The sequence below is a fragment of the Ciona robusta genome, chromosome 12 (genome assembly GCF_009617815.1).
Source record: "Ciona robusta chromosome 12, ASM961781v2".
NCBI lineage: Eukaryota > Metazoa > Chordata > Ascidiacea > Phlebobranchia > Cionidae > Ciona > Ciona robusta.
Genome location: NC_143246.1, coordinates 6,334,172 through 6,354,487, shown reverse-complemented (window position 1 = coordinate 6,354,487; position 20,316 = coordinate 6,334,172). Strand labels below are relative to the sequence as shown.

The 20,316-nt window shown below is 34.8% G+C and overlaps 3 protein-coding genes across 4 annotated transcripts; 1 reads left to right on the top strand and 2 right to left on the bottom strand.

Moving 5' to 3' along the window:
- The first annotated feature begins 2,073 nt into the window (after positions 1-2,073).
- On the top strand, positions 2,074-9,261 carry LOC149727245 (creatine transporter-like). 2 transcript variants are annotated; one of them, XM_089890721.1, is made up of 14 exons: positions 2,074-2,230; positions 2,994-3,100; positions 3,212-3,342; positions 3,655-3,781; positions 4,125-4,287; positions 4,579-4,714; positions 4,872-5,006; positions 5,291-5,394; positions 5,633-5,757; positions 6,216-6,328; positions 6,482-6,619; positions 7,012-7,215; positions 7,709-7,876; positions 8,491-9,261. In XM_089890721.1, the coding sequence occupies exons 1-14, from the start codon at positions 2,220-2,222 to the stop codon at positions 8,608-8,610; spliced, it is 1,782 nt and encodes a 593-aa protein (XP_089746847.1). In that variant the 5' UTR covers positions 2,074-2,219; the 3' UTR covers positions 8,611-9,261. The 2 variants fall into 2 exon arrangements, with proteins under 2 accessions (XP_089746847.1, XP_089746848.1); XM_089890722.1 differs by lacking the exon at positions 7,709-7,876.
- A 178-nt stretch (positions 9,262-9,439) lies between these two features.
- On the bottom strand, positions 9,440-17,580 carry LOC149727244 (uncharacterized). The gene is made up of 10 exons (XM_089890723.1): positions 17,009-17,580; positions 16,632-16,712; positions 16,161-16,254; positions 15,787-16,031; positions 15,481-15,572; positions 14,147-14,324; positions 13,509-13,667; positions 10,933-11,046; positions 10,388-10,488; positions 9,440-10,222 (listed from the first exon to the last, which is right to left on the bottom strand). Exons 1-10 carry the CDS (start codon positions 17,087-17,089, stop codon positions 10,045-10,047), a joined length of 1,323 nt encoding a protein of 440 aa, XP_089746849.1. The 5' UTR covers positions 17,090-17,580; the 3' UTR covers positions 9,440-10,044.
- Positions 17,581-17,847: 267 nt separating this feature from the next.
- LOC149727243 (histone-lysine N-methyltransferase set-1-like) lies at positions 17,848-19,969 on the bottom strand. Its single transcript, XM_089890724.1, has 5 exons — positions 19,562-19,969; positions 19,243-19,333; positions 18,960-19,063; positions 18,620-18,766; positions 17,848-18,396 (listed from the first exon to the last, which is right to left on the bottom strand). The coding sequence occupies exons 1-5, from the start codon at positions 19,966-19,968 to the stop codon at positions 18,162-18,164; spliced, it is 984 nt and encodes a 327-aa protein (XP_089746850.1). The 5' UTR covers position 19,969; the 3' UTR covers positions 17,848-18,161.
- Positions 19,970-20,316: the final 347 nt, after the last annotated feature.

Sequence of the window (20,316 nt, the reverse complement as noted above, 5' to 3'; positions counted from 1 at the left end):
CCCATAATTCCTGATCGTGTTTTAACAAATAACAACGCATCTTTCCATTCGTGAGGATACAGTTATTTAAACCACTGATTTTTTTTTATTTACTTTAGTAATAAATAGGTCGAGGAAATGGAATGTCCCATATTACCTAAGCAAACCATATATAGTAGTGTGGGGAAAGATGGGACACCTTTAACACATATTATCCAAATATCTTTATTGTGTTTTAAACAAATAACAACGGTCCATGGAAATCGTGAGGTTACGGTTTTATAATTCTTTGAATGTTCTTTGTTTACTACAAAATGGAAAGAGAAAATAGAATTAAAAGGTGTCCCATCTTCCCCAACCCTACTACACCTCATTTCTCCGTGTAATGTGTTGTACAGTAAGTTGGGATAAGATGGTTAACGTTTTATCCTCTTGCATCGTCCCATTAGACATTAACAAACAATATCTACAGAATATTAAATGCGTATCCTTATTTTGGGCGGCTATAACGCAAGTTAACATGCAAAACATTTACTGGGTTTGTTATGATTGAAGGGGTGTCGGTGGCGAAGAAGGCGTGTCAGAGATGTGTGTGTAGCGACACCTTGCGGGGATGGTTACTAATATAATATAGCTTGAATGTTACGCCATTGGTTGGGACATCATGGGTAACGGTAGGGTGGTGTAAAATGGGACGCTATTAGCACCTAAATTTAACATACTAATCGAGTTTTAAGCTATTAAGAACGCTATTATAAAGTTGCGGCGATACAGTTATACAACTCTGTTAATATGTTTACTAACAAATGGGTTGATAAAAGGGAAATAAAACTTTCACCATCTTACCCCACCCCACTATATGTAACAATATGTGACTTTTTCTGTTACCTCTGCTACCAGACATAATATAAATATTTTTTCAACAGCCCAACTGATATGAAAAACGTTGTCATGCTGAGTGTTTTACATACCAGTTTATCTTGATGAAGTCTTGCCAAACGGCAAACGAAACGTCGACAAAACACTACGTTTTTGATACCAGATGAGCCGTTAAAAATATTTGATATGTGACTTATACAATACTATACATTGTATCCTATACTAGGGCGTAAATAGCAAATTGTAATAAACACGCCTCGTTTAAATTACAGACCGGTTATTAACGAAGTAGTAAGATTATACTTCGCATTACAGTAAGCTTGTATTTTGTAGATGTTTGATTATCCTGTATAATTGATTTTATCGAAACCACATATGTTAATGTTATAGCATTTGCCAGCTGCCAGATTTGTATATACAAAACAAAACGGAAATTATGCACGTGACGGACCACACATTTCATGAATAATATTTCTGTTTTTTTAAAAAAAAACTTTTTTATCGTTCAAATTGTACCTAAAAAAGGCATTTTGATTTTTAAACGCATACAAAATTACCAATGAATTGAATGTATTTTAGAATATTTCTTATTGGGCTACTATAACAATAAACTGAAATGATACGAATAAGATGCAATTTAAGTCAACATAAATATGCAGTAGGGTGGGGGAAGATGGGACGCCTTTAGCATATAATATTTAAATATCTTGATCGTGTTTTAAACAAATAACAACGGTCTGTGGGAGTCTGGAGGATATAGTTTTATAATTCGTGGAATGTTCTTTGTTTACTAACAAATGAGGCGAGAAAATGGAATAAGATCTGTCCCATCTTCCTCAATCTTTTTATATCAGTATTGTTGGGCATGCAGGCGTGCAGGAACAAGTCCAGTGGTCGCGCCCATCTCAACGTATAACGACTCCATAAAATAAGGTCGACAACTCAGTTTATTAGCGGACAATCGAGCGGCATCAGAGTAGAGAGAAACGCGATGACAGCAAGAGTACAAGAAAGCTCATATTGTCATCTAAACATAGAAAATAGGACTTTTTTGCAGAGTAATGTGTATTATTTAGATATTTATCTGCACATATTCCTAAGATGCATTCCGTAAGCTCTGGAGCGTTAATGAGCAGCCGATGGGATAGAGCATTTTTGCGGTCGACTGAGACAGACACTTGATAGACGTAATGAGTTAGAAGAAAGCTTTTTCAGCGTTTTTCAGAATACGAGCGATAATTTGACCAGTGTCCGTCATTGTTTCTTTTTTTCCAGGGCAAATAGTACCGTGTTCTTAGCTACCTGAGAGTAATACGTTGCAGAAGCATCAGCCTAGGAACCAAAATATAACCGGTCAAGATATGAAAAGTCGGTGAGTGTTATTTGTGGATAATGAAAAAAAATCTCGTGGGCTTAAGACCTTATTACAAAATACACATTGTCATTTTGTATATAAACGTTTAATTAAGGGCACAACGCTGCAGTTTTAAGTACAACTTATCAAATGTGTTTTATAACTGTACAGTATTACTGGCCGTATTTTAGCCATGATTACCAGTGTGTAGCATAGTGTGAGAACGGAAGCCGTTTTTGTGATGCTTTTCTATTGTTTATAGATGAGGTCCTTGTCAAGGACCTGAGATTTAGGCAAGATTTTGCCCATTACCCTAACACTAGAAAAGCCCATTTAAGTCCTTTGTGCAATCAGTACCGCGACATTGCACCGCACACAGACGGGTATTTTTTGCACCTTTTTTTATCCTTACGTGTATGATTTTTGTTTTTGATATGGCTTATACATTGGACAACCAAATAATGACCGCTGGGTTGGAGTAATGTCCGTTAAGTGTCTTGCCCAAGGACACGTACGCCAATCAGTGTTACACTTTGGTTCCGATGCAAGCGCCTATACCCACTGAGCCACGGCACCAGACTGAAAGTGATGTTTTTTTCCGGTTGTTTTGTATGCTGAAGAACGTTTGTTTTTAGTGAATAACAATATGGATAATTAGTTCGATCGATTTTTAACTTCTTACATTTCTGTTAATTTAAACGCGCGCAAAAAGATTAAGTTTACATTTGTACTTATATATATATATATACATTGAAAAATAATAATTTTCATTTTTCCACAGTGTAACATGGGACCGGCCAATCGAATTCATATTTTCACTTCTTGGATACATGGTCGGCCTTGGAAATCTATGGCGTTTTTCCTATCTTTGTTTTAGAAACGGAGGAGGTATATATTTGAATTTATCTTGTGTTAAAGTAGTAATACACATGTAATAAACCCATAAGATTGTACATCTACATCGTTTCGTACAAATCTGTTAACGCCTTTGCATTCCAGGAGCGTTTCTGATTCCTTATCTCTTGTCGGTGGCTGTGTTTGGACTCCCCATGTATATATTTGAAATTGCAATTGGTCAATTCACACAGCGCGGGAAACTAAATGCGTGGGACAGAATACCATTAATGAAGGTTAATTAAAATTTCGTTTTCGTAACTACAGCGATGAACATACTCTAACCAATATCCCAGATTCCATGGCGTGCCACGCTTGAATAACTTAACCATATAGAATATGTAGTATATTGAAAGATGCGGGACACTTTTAGCACATGATATTTAAAACAATTAACAACGGTCTATATTCTATAGGAATTGTGAGGATACGGTTTTATAATTCTTTAAACGTTCTTTGTTTACTACCAAATAGGCCGAGAAAATAGAGCAAAAAAGTGTCCCATCTTCCCCCGCTCTACAATTTATAACAATGCTGTATTATTCCAGGGTTATGGATACGGATGCATAGTCATGACCACTATGTCCATTGTGCCTTATATGCTGGTTATGGCGTGGGGAATAATTTATCTTTATCATTCATTCACAACACATGACCTGCCTTGGACTGTCTGTGGTAAGACGTTAATGTTTTACTAACAAGTACAAAAGTCGTTCAATTTTCAAGTGCAAGAGTCGGCATTGAATTCAATTGAACAGTGCGGTGCTTTGAATGTTAAGTAACGACCGCCGAAGCCCTATAGGGATAGGGCGACAGGAGTGTCGGTTAGTTTTGATAAGAGCCTTTATTATCGCAGCTGTGCGGGTGGTTTTAAAATGCTGCAACCGTTTGATAAGAACTTGGTCTAACCGTGAACCACGGGGGCGCTTATGGGACTTGCTCAAATTCCAATTATAGTTAATCGTTGGCAATTCAATAAGCTAATGATGTATTTATCGCAATTGTAATTTAATTCCAGACAACGCGTGGAACACGGAGCCATGCATCGCATACAACGGGTGGGTTAGCCATACCAAGTATATGAACGAAACTAACTTGTTCGCAAACGAGACAACACCCACTGACGCAACTATAAATGCAACATATTCTGATACTTCACTTGCCCAAGCACAGTTTTGGAGGTAAGTGTAAATGTGTATAGGTTAAAAAGATTTTTTTTAGCGAGTACCTGGTTTCTGATAATGACGAATTCGGTCACAATACAAGACATACAATGTAACACAAGCTAAGTATTGTAACTCTAAACGTTCGTCGTAAACACTTTGTAAAAAAAACACTCCTTGAACGGCGTCAAACTGCTATAACTATATAGGCCTCCCTTTCATTTATAATTCACCATGCGAAAACACACTTAAGTAATTTCGACTCAATCAGCGCTAGAAAGATGCTGAATGTGAAATTATATTTTTGAGGTACTACGTATTACGACTTGCCAATAACCGAAACGACTTCTATGGCGGCTTCAACTGGCCGATGCTGATTTGTTTGGCCATTTCCTATTTGTCCATCATTGCAATCACCATCAAAGGAATCAAATCCAGCGGCAAGGTTCGAATATTAATCGCACTTTTACCTAAAATGGAGTTTTCCACTCAACGCCGAGGGGGAGTCATTTTTCAACGCATCGAACTCAGACGACTTCTCAAAAAGTTGAGCTCTAAACACGCGATGATGCATTTGTTAAATTTTGTGTTTATCGTTGCAGGTCGTCTATGTGACAGCTACATTCCCATACGTCATGATTATGGTGCTGCTAATAAGAGGCCTAACATTGGAGGGGGCGTTGAAAGGAATCAGCACACTTCTTATACCAAAATTTGCAGAGCTTGCCAAAGCTCAGGTATAGGTGTAAAAGATAATGACTAATCATTACTAATTTTGCATTAGAATGCCCAATTTCATATATTTGGGGGGGAGATGGGACACCTTTTATTCTATTTTCTCGTGCCATTTGGTAGTAAACAAAGAACATTCAAAGAATTATAAAACCATATCAACGCATATACCGTTGTTAATTGTTTAAAACACGGTCAAGATTTTTAAGTATTAAGTGCTTAAAGTGTCCCGTCTTCCCACCCTACTACTGTATACTGTAACATCAATAAAACCTAATTTTCCTAATAGGTTTGGATCGACGCTGCGTCCCAAGTGCTCTACACTTACGCAATCGGTTTCGCAAGTTTGACAACATTTGCAAGTTACAATCACTTCAATAATAACTTCTACAGGTTTGTACATTAGCTGTTTAAATGCTCACTAAGCACAGCAGCTGTTAGATCACGCCGTCTGCTCTTTTCGTAGCAAAACCGCTCGTAAATACCCCCCGGGACTCGACCGATTACGTAATTTCCAGTCGGTCTCTAATACAAAGAGTCGTATGTTGTTTATGAATAATTCAATAAGTCTTGGTTGCCCTTCATTTAAAGTGAATGCAATCAGTTTAAATATGACATTTATGGTATACAGACAAGCGCTTATACTTGTGCCTGTCGGCGCCTTCACGTCAGTTCTAATGGGATTGATGACTTTCTCATACCTCGGTCATATGGCTGCCATGCAAGGCGTAGAAATCGACAAAATTTTAAAAACTGGTAAGTAACAAGTCACTTTCATAAAAAAATTTCATAAAAGTTAAATTAAAAAAAAAGACTTTACACAAAAGCGGTCTAATAGGTTGTATATACGTGGACAAATAAGTTGGTTTATTCGCACCCTATTCCACCTAAAATAAATACTTAAAATCAGAAACTAAAATAACACCTACTATATTGTATCTATATATAGTACGATGGGGGAAGATAGGACACTTTTTCATTTTATTTTCTCGGCCCATTTGGAAAGGGAACAAAGAAAATGCAAAGAAATATAAAACCGTATCCTCGCAACCCCATGGACCGTTGTTAAATGTTCAAAACACGATCAGGATATTTAGATATTATGTGTAAAGGTGTCCTGTCTTCCCCACCTTACATTACACTGTTGGTGCTTTGCAGAACGACCTTTCGTCGTCTTGTTAAAAATATTGTTTTGCTCATATCATATATTCCAGGCCCTGGTTTAATATTCCAAGTCATACCACTCGGATTCTCGATGCTGCCATTTCCCCAATTATGGTCTGTGTTATTTTTCGTCATGTTCTTTTTCGTAGCAGTGGACTCAGTGGTAAGTTTTGTATATGCAAAGAGAGTTTTGCTAAAAATGCCCCCGAATTTTGGGCTAATGAATATTTACATTAGTTTTCATTTTGTTTCATATATTTTACCTTGTTTTTTTTGTTGCTAAAGTTGCCCTTTGAGCTAATATATTTTTCATTAGTTTTCAGATTTCGACGCCCTCGTTTCTACAATCACTGATATTTTTCCGAAGTTGAAACTGACCAGAGGCCGCAAAATATTAACAAACTTGGGACTCGGTTTATTTCTGTTTAGTATAAGTTGCAGCCTGTTGAGTAACGTAAGGATATAATATATAGTTTTATTTTTTACACATCTTGTCAATTTGTATGCCTGTAACTTGAACGTGAGAAAATTACGTTATACTGCTCATAAATATGGTACTGTGGGGTAAGATGAATACCGTCAGAACGTAATATCTAATATTTCTCAATCCCATTTTTACTCATAAAACTAAAATATCATCGCGTTTAGACTGTTGGTTGTTTTGAAAAAAAGGTCGCCATTAATTCATAAGACCGCTTTTATCCCAGCGTAAACGTACATTTCCCTGACACAATAAGATCAAAAATGTCCGTGTCGGGAGTTATTGTACGTCGCGTTTAACCTATTTTTGCGTGCACCTAAAGTCCTAAACCTTTCTGTTTTATTACACCAACGCTTTTACTTTAGAGTGGAATTTACATTTTCGAGTTCATATTTTACTACGGAGCCTCTGGAATCATTCTATTATTGCTCGCTTTCTTCGAGTCGATATCGGTGGGGTGGCTGTGGGACGTAGACCAATTTTCCGCGGACGTTAAACGAATGACTGGAGATCAATTATCAGTTTGGTTTAAGCTGAGCTACCGGTATTTCATTCCTGTAATTACATCGGTGAGTAAAACGAAATATAAAATGTGAACCATTGTACACAGCATGGCATTTAAAGTTTAAAATATAGTTAGTTTGTTTTTTTAAACAATAATTTCTTTTTTTAAATATAATATGCTGCTGCTATAATTAGAAATATGAGTTCAGGTTATACATTAGAATCATTTTTATTTGATTTCACGTGTAATTTTTATTTAATAGGTAATGCGGTTATCTCGTAAGTGCTCCGGCATTTTGTAAAGCTGGCAGCGACAAATAGTTTATGGTTTCCTGTCCACTTGTGCAAGTGGTGTAAGTCAGTAGGAATGGTTTTAATGACGTCATTATCGTGCCAATGACGTCGTTGCCCCGACAAAGTTTAGTTGCATATTTTTTAAACATTATAATGTTTCTAAACGTTTTGTGTAAAATTTCCGTTTTCGACTGAATTTACTTAACTTGACCCTCTAAATGTTTTATTTCACTCCGTATCTTATAGATTCTGTTTTCGTTTCAGTCAATTTTTCTCTTTTACTGTGTTAAATGGACCCCTCTAAAAGTGGCGGACTACACCTATCCAGTTTGGGCGAACGTTCTTGGTTGGGCTTTATCTCTATTATCACTGCTGTGGATACCAGGGGTTTTCATTTACGTTCTAATGAATGGACGCGGGTCCATTAAGCAGGTCATTATAGAAATATCAAGTGTCTTAAATTCGCAGTTTTGTTCACGATTTCGGAATGTTTTTATTTACGGAAAGAATAGCTCTAATGGATGAGCACGTTAATTAATATGTTAAGAACGGCAACTGTTTGTCACTTTAAGTTTCCTATAGAACTATAAACTTTACATCGAAAATGAAGTGCTTGAATATTTATCATCGCGTGTCGTTATGACAGGAGGGTTTCTTATTTCGTTTGCGCTGTTAAGTTACCACGAATAAAATTTAGTGTAAAAAAATAAACACACCGTTCACAGTATATTTTGTACAAAATAAGACAAAACGGATTTAGGCGTGTTTTGGGTACAGTACCGCGTATATACTTTAATGTGGGGTAAGATGGATACCGTTATTATATATTATCCCATATTTACTAACCGCGTTTTAACAATTAAACATCGCTGTTTTAGAGTCGTGAACATACGGTTTTATAAAAATCTATAAATATTCTTTATTGCTGCCAAATAGGAGATAAAATAGTATGAAACATTTCCTATTTTACCCCAACACATTTAACAATGAATTTAAACGTATATTTGGTCTCTTTAGTAACACTCAAATCACATTTTTGTTAACAGAGGCTGGCACAAGGCATTGAGTCGAAATTAGCAGACGGAGAATGGAACAAAACTCCAAAATTGACCGAAAACGACACCGAAATGGAATTCCGACAGAATGTTATATTGACATCGATATAAGACTGGATCGGCTGCATATGTATTTAATGATCCTTCGTTCGCTATGCGGACTTTAAATTATCCATATAATTCTGTGGGGGAAGACGGGACCAAATATAATGATCGTTTAAACAATTAACAACGGTCCATAGTAGGCGTAAGGAATTAATTTTGTAATTTTTTAAATGTTCTTTTTTACTGCTAAATAGGACCAGAAAAAATGAAAGGTGTCCCATCTTGCCTACCCTACGATATTACGGCGTTTTCTAAACGCGGAGATCAACAGTGTGATTTTGCTTATGAAATTCTTAGCTGGATTATTTCAGATTTATTTGTATATAGTTTATCGTATAGCATTCCGTTTGCTGTGCGAACATAATTATCCTCATTTGATTTTTTGTTGTTTCAAAACAACTATTTTAATTTAATATTAAACGTTCTCGTTAGAGAACTAGCAAATACAATGCATTGAAGCAGTGTTGTGTCCTCTGTATTCTTACAATAGGACGTGCTATAGTACCGTAAGATGGACATTATAGCATAAGATGTTGCATAATTTTTCTTATTTTTGTAACAATCAAACCTCTATTAGAGTCGTGAGACTACAGTTATATTATTTTGTAAATCATTTTCCCTTGAGATGATAAACAGAGAATAAAAACATGGACCATCTTACCCCAACCCACTATATTTAATGGATACCTGGAAACAAGATACCGTCAAACAAAAACCTCAAAATATTTTTATAAAGCTGTCTACTGTATGCAGTATGGTTTGACCTCCAAATGGCCAGCAGTGTACGTTTTGTCAATAATGATATTTAAGTTTAAATAAATATATCCAGAAAATGTTTGATGTTGTAAATTTTTATTTCAGATAAAAACTTAAACGGTTTACATTAAAATGCTTTATTTGATGTATAGGAATAATTTGGGAAAAGACACTTAACGGACATTGTTCCAACCCATTGATTATACTGATGGGTTGTTCTTAAAAACATATAAAAAGAAATGATCACCCAAAATTACATATGTGATAACTATTCCATGTGCACGAGGTGTAAAACAGAACACAATTGTTATAACGACCGTCATTGTCCAGCGACGTGGGAATAAATAAGTTACAATCATTTATAAATATTGTCACAGTGATTAAAAAGAACATTGAACAAACATATGGCTTATAGAAAACAGAATCAGTATAGAAAGAAGGGGTAAGATGGGTGCTGTTTGCATTTATTATCCCATCTTTCTTGATAGTGTTATTAGCCTACCAATTAAAAACGTTTTTCGAGGATATAGTAATACATACATCAAGAAATGTTTTTTTTTACTCTTAAATGGGAAGATAAAATAGAATAAAAACATGTACCATCTTACCCCAACCTACTATATATGTAAACAAAATTCGTTATTAAATAAATTCACAGTAAATTGATTTAAAAATTAGAATTTCCTAAAAAATGACGCTTGATTCGAGATGCATGGTGCTGAACTGCCTCTCCATTGTGATGCGATCCTGTCTTGCATAGTCATCATAAGCAGCATTGTGACTCGACACATTTTCACTAGTGTTAAGAAAATCTGGTTGAATATTGGCAAGAATTTCGTTCGAAAACCCCAAGCTTGTCTCACTGTAAAAAAAAACAAATAAAAACTATATGAGCAGTTGCTTTCAGGTATATCATAAGCCTAAAAAATATCTTCTAAAAAAATTACAAAATTGCTGAAAGATATTTTTTAGCACAAAAATACAGCAAAATTTATTAAATTTTGACGGCAAATTCATTTTTTCTCACGGTTCTGGGGAGGTCGGGTGAATAGAATGATCTGGAGTTGTGGAGTTTAAGCGCTTTTCGTATTCCTCCTCTAGGGTATTTCCCTCATGCATCTTGCACACCTAGAAAGAAGGAATACAACATATTCCCTTTTGCATGGTAAAAAGTTAATGCGAATAGGATCCCTGTTCCCATTAACTGAAAAATAAAACTGTCCTGCCACCATACTTTTTTTTACTCACATAATGCGCATAATACTTGCATAATGCGAGTAACAACCAACCTTCTATGATTTTATGCGTGCTAACTTTGTTTTTGCGAGTAAGTATGCAAGTACTTACGCGCATAAAAGAGACCATGCAAAAGGGTAATATTCATACACCTTATCATACCCAATGTTACATACATGGTAACTGGTAAGCAAGCATGAGGTGTAGAAACAGAACACTTGTGTTAAAAGTCTGTTATTGCTTTGCTACACAAGGATAAATAAGTCAATCCAGAAATGTTCTTAGTAGGAAATTTAAATATTTGGAAATTTTTGTAATACCAATTTATAATTGCACCTCTAAATACTGTTCCTTTAAATGCCGCTGCCGACTTGGACTTGGAGAATATCCTCGTTTTCTTCTGTATTCTGGTTGAATACCTTGACAACTATTGACATCAGGACCTTTTAACTGGGAAATATGGGAAGTTAAGTTTTACCAGAAGAGCAGTTTACAATACTTTTGATTTGAATAAGAGACTGCTAATATAAAGTATTGAGGGGTTACATTGATACAGTTAGCACGAATACCTTATATTAAATATTTAAGTTTTTTTAACAAACAATCAGGCTCTGTTAGAGTTTTGAGGAAACGGTCATACAATTCTGTGAACTTTATTTTTGGCTTTTTGTAACTTACCAGGTTTTTAAGACATGACTATGCCACAAAATCAATACATTGAGTAACACGTAACACCAATGAATAAAAGTAATGAACCAATATAATATAGGTAATAGGGATGTGCCGAGCCGAGCCCGAACTCAAAAGCTCGTGCCCGAGCGTCTCCTTTTTTGACGCTCGGCGCTCGGCTGAAATCTGGGCCGAGCGCCGAGCCTCATATGCTATTGCTATAATGTTGCACGCGAGAAAAAAATATTACTATACTGAAAATACTGAAAATGAAAAAAAGTGAAGCTACTAAGAGAAGATAACGAGAACAGTCAGCGTAGCTTCCTTTTTAATTATTTTTCGTTCGTTGTGAATTTGCTCTTTCGCAAGTAACGAATCGCAACGTTAGTGAAATTGCCCGTATGGAATTACAGCCGGTGTCAAATTACACGAGCGCGCAATGTTCCTGTATCTGATTTTAAATAAAAAGCTAATAACTCTTAAACTTTTTTATAATGAAATAAATGAACTGCTGCAACCATGGGGGCTGTTTGTGTTGTAATGACAGATCCCATTTCCGCACACACACACGCACCCAGACAGAAAGTGTTAAAACGTGCGTTGCATTCAATATTACTTTCTTTCGCTGGGAATTGGAACATGTTTCATTTAATTGTTACGTCACTTGTCCTATAACAACATAACTATAAATTATGACGTTTCATAATATAACAATCGGGAAGAATGTTCCCACTTCCAACCAACCACAAGTTCGAAACCTCGTGTATGAGCGTCACATTTTTACGCTCTGCGCCGGTGTAGGATATAAAGGAAGACGCATGCGGTAGCATACATTCTACACCTAACAAACTAAGCAATCGTTGTGAACTTATTCTCGTGAATAATGACGTAATGAAACTCCGGTTCTCGTGCGGTGCCATCAAACGATGTTTTTTGGCCTCTGTCCAAGCTCGACCGGGACGATACTATGTAATATCATATTGCAATCTCTGTTGGTTCCAATTTACTGATATCGTCGCTCTTCGCTTTTATATTTGTATCAATTAAAATTTACATAATCGCGATTTACCTGCATTTAAACTAATCATCAGAAACAAAAATTATACACAAACTACAGATCGTATGGAAGCGAATAAAACACGATTGTTTTATAACAATCTCGTTTGTAATGTAACAATCGTAATGGTTTATTAAAGTTATTCTGGCGTAAATAATCGTTAGATTATCCACGATGGACATGCGTAAAACTTACACCAATGTTTCATTTATTAAAAAGACGTTTCTAATTAAGTATAAATAATGTAATATTGGTCCTAATTTACCGCATAAAGTAGAATAAAAAGATTAGTGTGCAAAAGCAATATCTAAAGCGTTTATTTCGCTTTAGAGATAACGTTGTTTTTATCTGTATGACAGACCCCTTTTGAACGCGCTAGTTGCACCACTGGCTGCAAAAGTTATAAATACTTTTTAATTAAATATTTTTTATTGGAAATTACGAAACGAGACGTCTTTTTAACCGCAAACCACGTGCTCTGTAATATTTAAATTAGCGACGCTTTTCGACTGAATATGAACGCGTTCTCGTACGCCTTTCTCCTTGATGACGTCATAGGTGCTCGGGCTCGGGCTCGTGCCGAGCTTTTCGTTGAAGCTCGGCGCTCGGCGAACCCGAGCTTTTACAACTTCAGCACATCCCTAATAGGTAATTTACTTTTAATAACACTAAGATATATATTACATAATTGTTTAAGTGCCTGTTGTCCTTCAAAGCTTAAAATAAAAAGAAATCTCAATTGTAAGTGATCTCACAATAGCTTTAGTGATGTAACAATAGCTGTTTGTCAACCTTTATTAGATCACAATACATGTCATAAAGACACTTGTAAGACAATAAGATTGCTTCAAGATCTACTCTGGTTGCTACATAAGATCTCTTTCACATACTTAACTCGAAAACACTTTGCTGTCTTTTAGATTTACCCTTTATTCTTTAAATTTTTTCAGAAATTCTGTTTAAAAATGCCACCAGGCAAACCTTTGTCATTTAATAATAATAATAATTAAATTTAATATAACAAACTTTCGTTTGGTAAACTTTGATAAAACAGTGTTATTAATACTTGGATGGAATATGTAATATAAAAAATACAGTCATTCTATTTAAATCACTTATTTTCTTTGCGAGGATAAAGTAAGTTACATTCATTTATTCAATCATAATATAAAACAAGTCAACTCACAGCCACAGGGCGTAACGGCTTCAACTTTGCTTTTAATAATCTTCCTTGTCGTGAATCGAGCCTCGGTGGGTCAGGCATCCTCCTGAACGCGTGTCGTATTCTTGATACTGTAAATGCTGTCATAGCTCTCATCTCTTCACCAGGATAAACCATCTCATCCTGTGGGTATGCATGGTGTAACATTAAGGGTGGAAGTAGCCATCGTTTAGACGTTGGGTGACAATAATTATTGGGTGGATCAGATAAATGTACGTTAGCCAAGTCAAATTATTAAATGTCTAAATAGCTCTCCCGCCAACCAAGCGATTTGTTGGCAACCTAGATTTGGGCAGAAGACAGCATATGTTTAAACTGTAGGTGCCAATACAAAGTACACTTTATTTGCCACATTACTTGATCCAGCTTTATATTTTATAATTGGGACTGCAGCATTTTAGCAAGTAGCCCCCAAGACAAAGGTGGAATTGGATTGAAATATATTTGTTCTTAAACTTTTACAAATGCTATCTAGATTTTATATACACAGGGTTCCGCTGCATCAGAGAACCAAAACCTGGTTGCTTTTAGCATATCACAGTTAAAGCAGCTTCCTCTATTTGCCCATTTTCCACAGTTACAAACAGTGCAATAAAACTCACATTGATTTTATAATTAGCGTCCATTGTAAGAGCAGGTACTTGTTTAAACGGCATCTTCACAAAATGGTTTGTCTTTGCTTGTGGAAGTTGTTCAGTTTTCCATCGAGACGAGTTACTACTGATGGCTCGACTGCTTGCGGATCGATTCCATACTCGTGCCTTGTTCGGTGATGTGGAACTGAAACAAATGAACCATGAATTCTGACTTGCATTCATGATTGTAATTTTTACAATTGTCAGATATTGTGCAAAATGTTTAGTGCGCATGAATTCTTAAAAGTTTGGGTTTGGCTATAAGCCAACTTAATGGCTTGAATACGATGTCACATACAGGATAAAATATAAAAGCATCGTTAATTAAATATATGCAATACATTTATTTGTAGCCAACCAAAGAATAATAAAGTGCACACCTTGTATTTGTACATTCATTATTCCTAGCAGCTTTCACTAACTTAGGTAACTTCATAATGATAGCTACTAGATGGGTTCTACTTTATAACAGATAAAACAGATAATTTATAACTAAAAACATATATACAGTTTTCCTGTAACAAAAACACAATCCTGCAACCTGAGTATTAAGTACTGTTTTAGCATTCTCAGGCCTTGATTTAGAACAACAACAGTAGCAAAGGCATAGGGAAGCTATCCTTCCCTATTCTGTACTTAACCATAAATGTACAGATTTATGTAATATGTGACCTTAAAATGTACATACGCCATGTATCAGTAATAATTTCAAAGGCTGATGTTGTATATTTCGATAAGTTTGTTGACACAAAACAATATTATCTTGTTAAACTGAGCTAACAGCCCAAGCTTAACAATAGGCCATGTTTTGATAAGAAACATAAGGTGTATTGGGTGTGGGTTCAAACATGGATCATCTGATTGAGTTTTGACCTTAAATAAAATGTTTAACTCATTTGTGTGAAGGGAAGGTGTACTTTAAGCAGTCATTTTAACCAGGGCTGTTTATCATTTATTTTAAGGTAAGTACTAAGTATGAGCATTACAGGAGAATCCATTTAACATTCTTTTCAAATAAGTGACAGGTGGTGCTAGTTATTGGCAAGATATATCTCTTTAAAATACCACTAGTTGGACTAGATTTTTTGCTGTTATAGTAGCAGTTGTTATGATGCAATGAAATTTGACCAAACAATATTTAAGTATAGCTATACTAGATTTGGGCTAGATGCATTAAATATATTACAGTTATGTTATGAAAATTTGTTAAAACACCCGAGTTATTATATATATATATATATACATATTAACATATATATACATATAAATTCAATCGAAATGATACTATTGTAAGGACTTACGATCTATATTCCCCGTATGTTCGACTTTGTGCAGAGTTTGCTGCCTGTAGTCTGGATTCAGGTCGTTCAGTAATGAACACACCTGGTGAGACCTTGTAAACAAATATATATCTATGTTTTGGTTTGTAACTTTAAATATTTAAGATTCACCCAACTAAAAGATAGGCTATTTGTCTATATATGTGTGTTTATAAATCAATTTAAAAAAGATAGGATCCTTGGCTATATATCGAGTTTTATAATGTGTTCATAAAATTAAGCTTTTACATTTTTTAACATTAATAGGATATTTATGTTAGAAATCACCTCGAAATAACGAGGAGCATTCCGCTCTTGCCTACGAACTCCAGATCGCCTTCGGTGGCCAGTTTGTTGAGCAAGCGAATCAATAATTTCTTGTTTTCGTTGATGCAGCTCCTGGAGTCGCAGACGTCGCTCCGCGCCCCCCTCTAGTAGGGGTCTTTGGCCGCGACGGCTTTGACAAGAAGCGAGTAATTGTGGGTCAGGGGGTACGGTTACTACGGCAACATTTTGACTGTTGGAACGAGACACTAAAATGTAACAGATTTGATTTAAATTAAACTAATTTAAAGTTTGGTTTTATATAGTTAGTTCAAAACCAACAGATTATTTCAAACTCAACTCAAATTAATATAAATAAATTTATTGCTATAATTTACCTAATCTATTTTCTTCAGCACTTTCCTTTAAGGGTTTCAAGCATGGGCTCTTTGCAGCTTTGGTGCGATATGAAACAAATTCTTCTTTAGCAACCTAACAATAAAACACCTATTAAATTGTTTATTCGGAAATAACAAGAAGGGCTGGCGGCCAAGGCAGTGGTTGAAGAGCTGCCTCTAAAATGTCTAGATTGGCTTACTTCCAATTGGTTGGATTTTTGTCTGTTACGTTTCTGTAGCACCAGAAACGAAATGCGAGAGTATGCTTGTGCAGCAAATATTATTCATCGGTATGGATTCAAAATGTGTTGTTGCTAGTTGCTACCACTAGTTGCTGCATGTATGTCATTGTGGGCAAAGAACTTAACAAAAATTGCTCCAAACCAGTGGTCCCATATAGGTTGTCTAAACTGTCAGCAATAAGTTACTTTCATTTATTTATTTTTAATATATATCAATAAACATCCCTACTTCATGTGTTTCATATTCCTCGATTGGAAAATGTTGTTCTTGAAACTTAACAGTTGCAGTTTCTGGCGTGCAGATTTCAACCTGAAAAAAGTCAGTTGTATTTTAATGAAATTAATTGGTGTTAAAAATTGCATTGAATTGTTGCTTTTGTGGGTGTGAAATATTTAATGCTCTTTTTTATAAAAAAATGGCCGGTTATTTATAACGGAAAGTAATTATTCATTAATGCATTTTATCAGTTCAGTTTTCTGTGTACATTGAGCTTTTGAGTTCTCCCCCTAAAAATATTAGGATAACATAAGAAAAGTTTAAAATACAGTTTATATAGCAATTAAACCTTAAAGGAAACCAAACATTTTGTATACATATATCTTTACCTTTTTAACTTGTATATCATGAAAAGTTGGATTCAAAACCGATTCTTTTATCTCATCTGATTGTTCTGGTGTTGCTGACATTATAAATTATATTAGTAGCAACTTAAATGGGGAAAAAATATTACAATATAGCAAAACCATAAAATAACATACTACTACTACACATATGTTAGATACATATAGTAGGGTGGGGGAAGATGAAACACCTTTTTATTCTATTTTCTCGTCTCATTCAGTAGTAAATAAAGAACATTCAAATAATTAAAACCACGTATTCTCACGACCTCCATATACCGTTGTTAATTGCTTAAAACACGATCGGGATATTATTTGCTAAAAGTGTCCCATCTTCCCCCATCCTACTATAATTATTACATCAACTATTCATATTTTATGCATTCTACCGAAACCTACAGCGCCGCTGTAAAAGACTATCACTAGACGATGCTTAGCAAACGTCCAGTTTAACAGCAAACACATTGTTGAAGCCGCCTGGCTTACGTCGTAACTAAAACAAATCGTATAGTGCTGCCCGTTACCGAAATGTTCAATCTGTGTTGAAATTTTATACACTATCGAAATATAGTCTTGGTATTTGTGAAGCATAAAATAAATTCTTTATTTTAGCACATTAAAAATTAAAGCATATTAAAACACTAATTTTATTGTTTTTTATTTATAATTAATCGTATGGGAACATAAGGGGTATACCCCAAAACGAAATACCACCCGAAACAATTTATTAATTTACCTCTTTTGGGGGCAATTTTTAAGAAAATACTTCTTACTACTGTATTTAAAACCTAATGTTTTACAACTTAAATATATATACAAAACACTCATTGTATGGCAGGTATTTATTAACAAATATAACTCAACAAATAATAAAATGTTTAACAAGAATATAACAGACTTCATTTAATTTGGCTAATTCTAATGTGGGGAATAAAAAGTTACCGTTCATTATTTGTAAAAATACAGGTATAACTGAAAGCTTACGTATGTTAGGCTTACATATGTTATATACAGTTAGGTATCATTCAAATACAGTTCTGTGGCAGGTAAGAAAGTATGATTTATCCAATTTATAACTTGGTGTCAATATTTTGAATTTACAAAGTAAAATGACAGTGCGCGAGTGATTGCAATATTTCTATGATTTTAACCAGGGGTGAACTTCGACCGCAGACTTGTCCCGATCTCCGTAATCATATGTTAGCTCTTCCCCTTGATCTATATCACGCTTGGCAACTATAACCAAATGTGGAAGTTCTTTGTTCGGGTTATCAAGTGTAGGAACCCATACAAGTCGTGTGAGACAATTAGGGGTCCTTCGACTGTGGTTTAGTAAACGACCAAGTCGATCGGATTCTGCTGTTGCGTCAATACTAGGAATGTAAAGTTGATGGGAGAAAAATGGATTAGAATGACTTTGATACATTGGATATTGTTTTCCAAATTGAGTATTACATTGTAAAAATTAAATGTTAAAATAGTAAATAAATAACAGGTATATATATTATATCAGAAATAATAACATACAAAATTAATTTTACTGTTAAATTTACAGTTAAAATGTTACTAGCATATATTTACAGTTGAATATCTTACCAGTAATTGGTATTCCTTGCATTAAAGTAATACATGTAACAGCCCACAGATGTGTCTAACGCATATTCACTTTCACGTGATTTTGCTTCATGCCATGAGATAAGATCACCTGCATATTCAACAACATATTCACCCCTTGTGAAACTCCTGAAAGAAAAGTTTTTGGTATGAAGCAGTTAGAAACATATCAAATTTGTCATAAAATACGGTAATTCAGTTACCTGAAAAAATTGCACTCAAAATCCTGTTATAATACAATGCAAAAGATAACTATGAAAAAATGATAAAAAAAATACACAGGTCGTACAAACTCAGTGACACTCTAAATGTAACAAGTCACCTTTTTGCAACGACCCCCCTTCCTTTATCTTTAAACTCCACAACTTCTAAATCCCCTTCATATTTTGATTGAACAGCGTTTATTATTTCATCTGCAAGTTCTTTCTGTAACAGAATAATATGTTTGATCATATTCTTATTTTCTTAAATTATAACTGTTTGATAAATGCAGCTTAAAGTTACAAATAAATAGATTAAACATTTTTCAGTTCTTTCTTATAGTTCGAAAGAAAACGGTAGTTGTAAAACCATTTATTTAGTATTAGATTCCATGAAACAAATACCTTAATTAATGATTTGGTTTTCCTCGAGCTTCGTCGAATTGGGTAAAATTCTGTGATCGCGTGACTTTTAACAGGAGATGCTTTTACAGATCTTTAAAGAAGTAAACAAAAGTTAAACATGTACAAAGGAAAAACAACAGAAGTTTTACTGATTCATTAAAGGTCAAAAGGTTTAGCAATTTAAGTTACAATGAAGGTGAAATTATGCCAGTTCATCGAATTTTAAGAAAATTGTGGTTTTAGATTTTTAACAAAGCCATTTTTTAGTGATTAAAAATTGCTGTCAAAATAAACTTCATTTTGGAATTTAAAAACTTACTTCGTACTTTTTCCTCTTTTTCCCTGTGTTGATCCTCGTTTCGCAGGTTTTGGTTTCTTAAAGTCTGATTTTTCGGTCATTTCTTCGTCTTTTACCTGCTTCTTGCTTGCCTTGTATGGTGAACTTTTTAAAAACCCAACATCCGTTTCTGATGCGATCATTTTAATTTGCGGCGATTCGGTTCGAACCTTCCTTGGCGTTTCAATGGTATTTGGTGAGGATTCTCCATTACAAACTTTTGCCTGATGGTCTGTGGTTTCCGACTTATTATCTTTTGTTGCGTTTTTAGTTTTAGTGGTCTCGGTTTTTACTGAATTCACTATAGGGTTCTGTTTCTCGTTATTATTATCGACAATTTTCGACTGTGGCTTCGTTTTCCTACCACGCGAAGTTGTTTTGGTGCTCATACTTGCATGAAAAATATTCTGTTATGACAAAAACATAGGTTAAAACGTAAATGAAAGAGCTAAAACGCAAATGTATTCTTAGCACTTTACTATAGAAAATTTTCTGTAAACAAGCATTTAAATATCTTTCGCTACAGCGAAAAACATAAACATCGTAGAAAGGTACAATTTTAAATGGGGGCTCTGGCTTCTCTTCAGCGCATGTTTCTTTCGCCTTTACTAAAGAAAAAAAAAGATTATATTACAATACTATCTCCAATTCTCCGCGTGGCTAAACGTATTACCTTACAGTTTATACACGTATGAAGGATTAATCCACTTCTAAGATATAGGTGTCAAACTTACATA

What these genes read in the sequence shown, in the direction of transcription:
- LOC149727243 (XM_089890724.1), bottom strand. Translation starts at nt 19,968, where the DNA reads ATGAGCACCAAAACAACTTCGCGTGGTAGGAAAACGAAGCCACAGTCG. An exon ending in AAAAGAGGAAAAAGTACGAA is followed by an intron (nt 19,334 to 19,561) that starts GTAAGTTTTTAA and finishes ACTTCTTTAAAG; the next exon opens with ATCTGTAAAAGCATCTCCTG. An exon ending in GCAAGGAATACCAATTACTG is followed by an intron (nt 18,397 to 18,619) that starts GTAAGATATTCA and finishes TTACATTCCTAG; the next exon opens with TATTGACGCAACAGCAGAAT.
- LOC149727244 (XM_089890723.1), bottom strand. Translation starts at nt 17,089, where the DNA reads ATGTCAGCAACACCAGAACAATCAGATGAGATAAAAGAATCGGTTTTG. An exon ending in TGCTGAAGAAAATAGATTAG is followed by an intron (nt 16,032 to 16,160) that starts GTAAATTATAGC and finishes GTTACATTTTAG; the next exon opens with TGTCTCGTTCCAACAGTCAA. An exon ending in AGCCGTTACGCCCTGTGGCT is followed by an intron (nt 11,047 to 13,508) that starts GTGAGTTGACTT and finishes CATATTTCCCAG; the next exon opens with TTAAAAGGTCCTGATGTCAA.
- LOC149727245 (XM_089890721.1), top strand. An exon ending in GCCCAAGCACAGTTTTGGAG is followed by an intron (nt 4,288 to 4,578) that starts GTAAGTGTAAAT and finishes TATATTTTTGAG; the next exon opens with GTACTACGTATTACGACTTG. An exon ending in CAGAGCTTGCCAAAGCTCAG is followed by an intron (nt 5,007 to 5,290) that starts GTATAGGTGTAA and finishes TTTTCCTAATAG; the next exon opens with GTTTGGATCGACGCTGCGTC.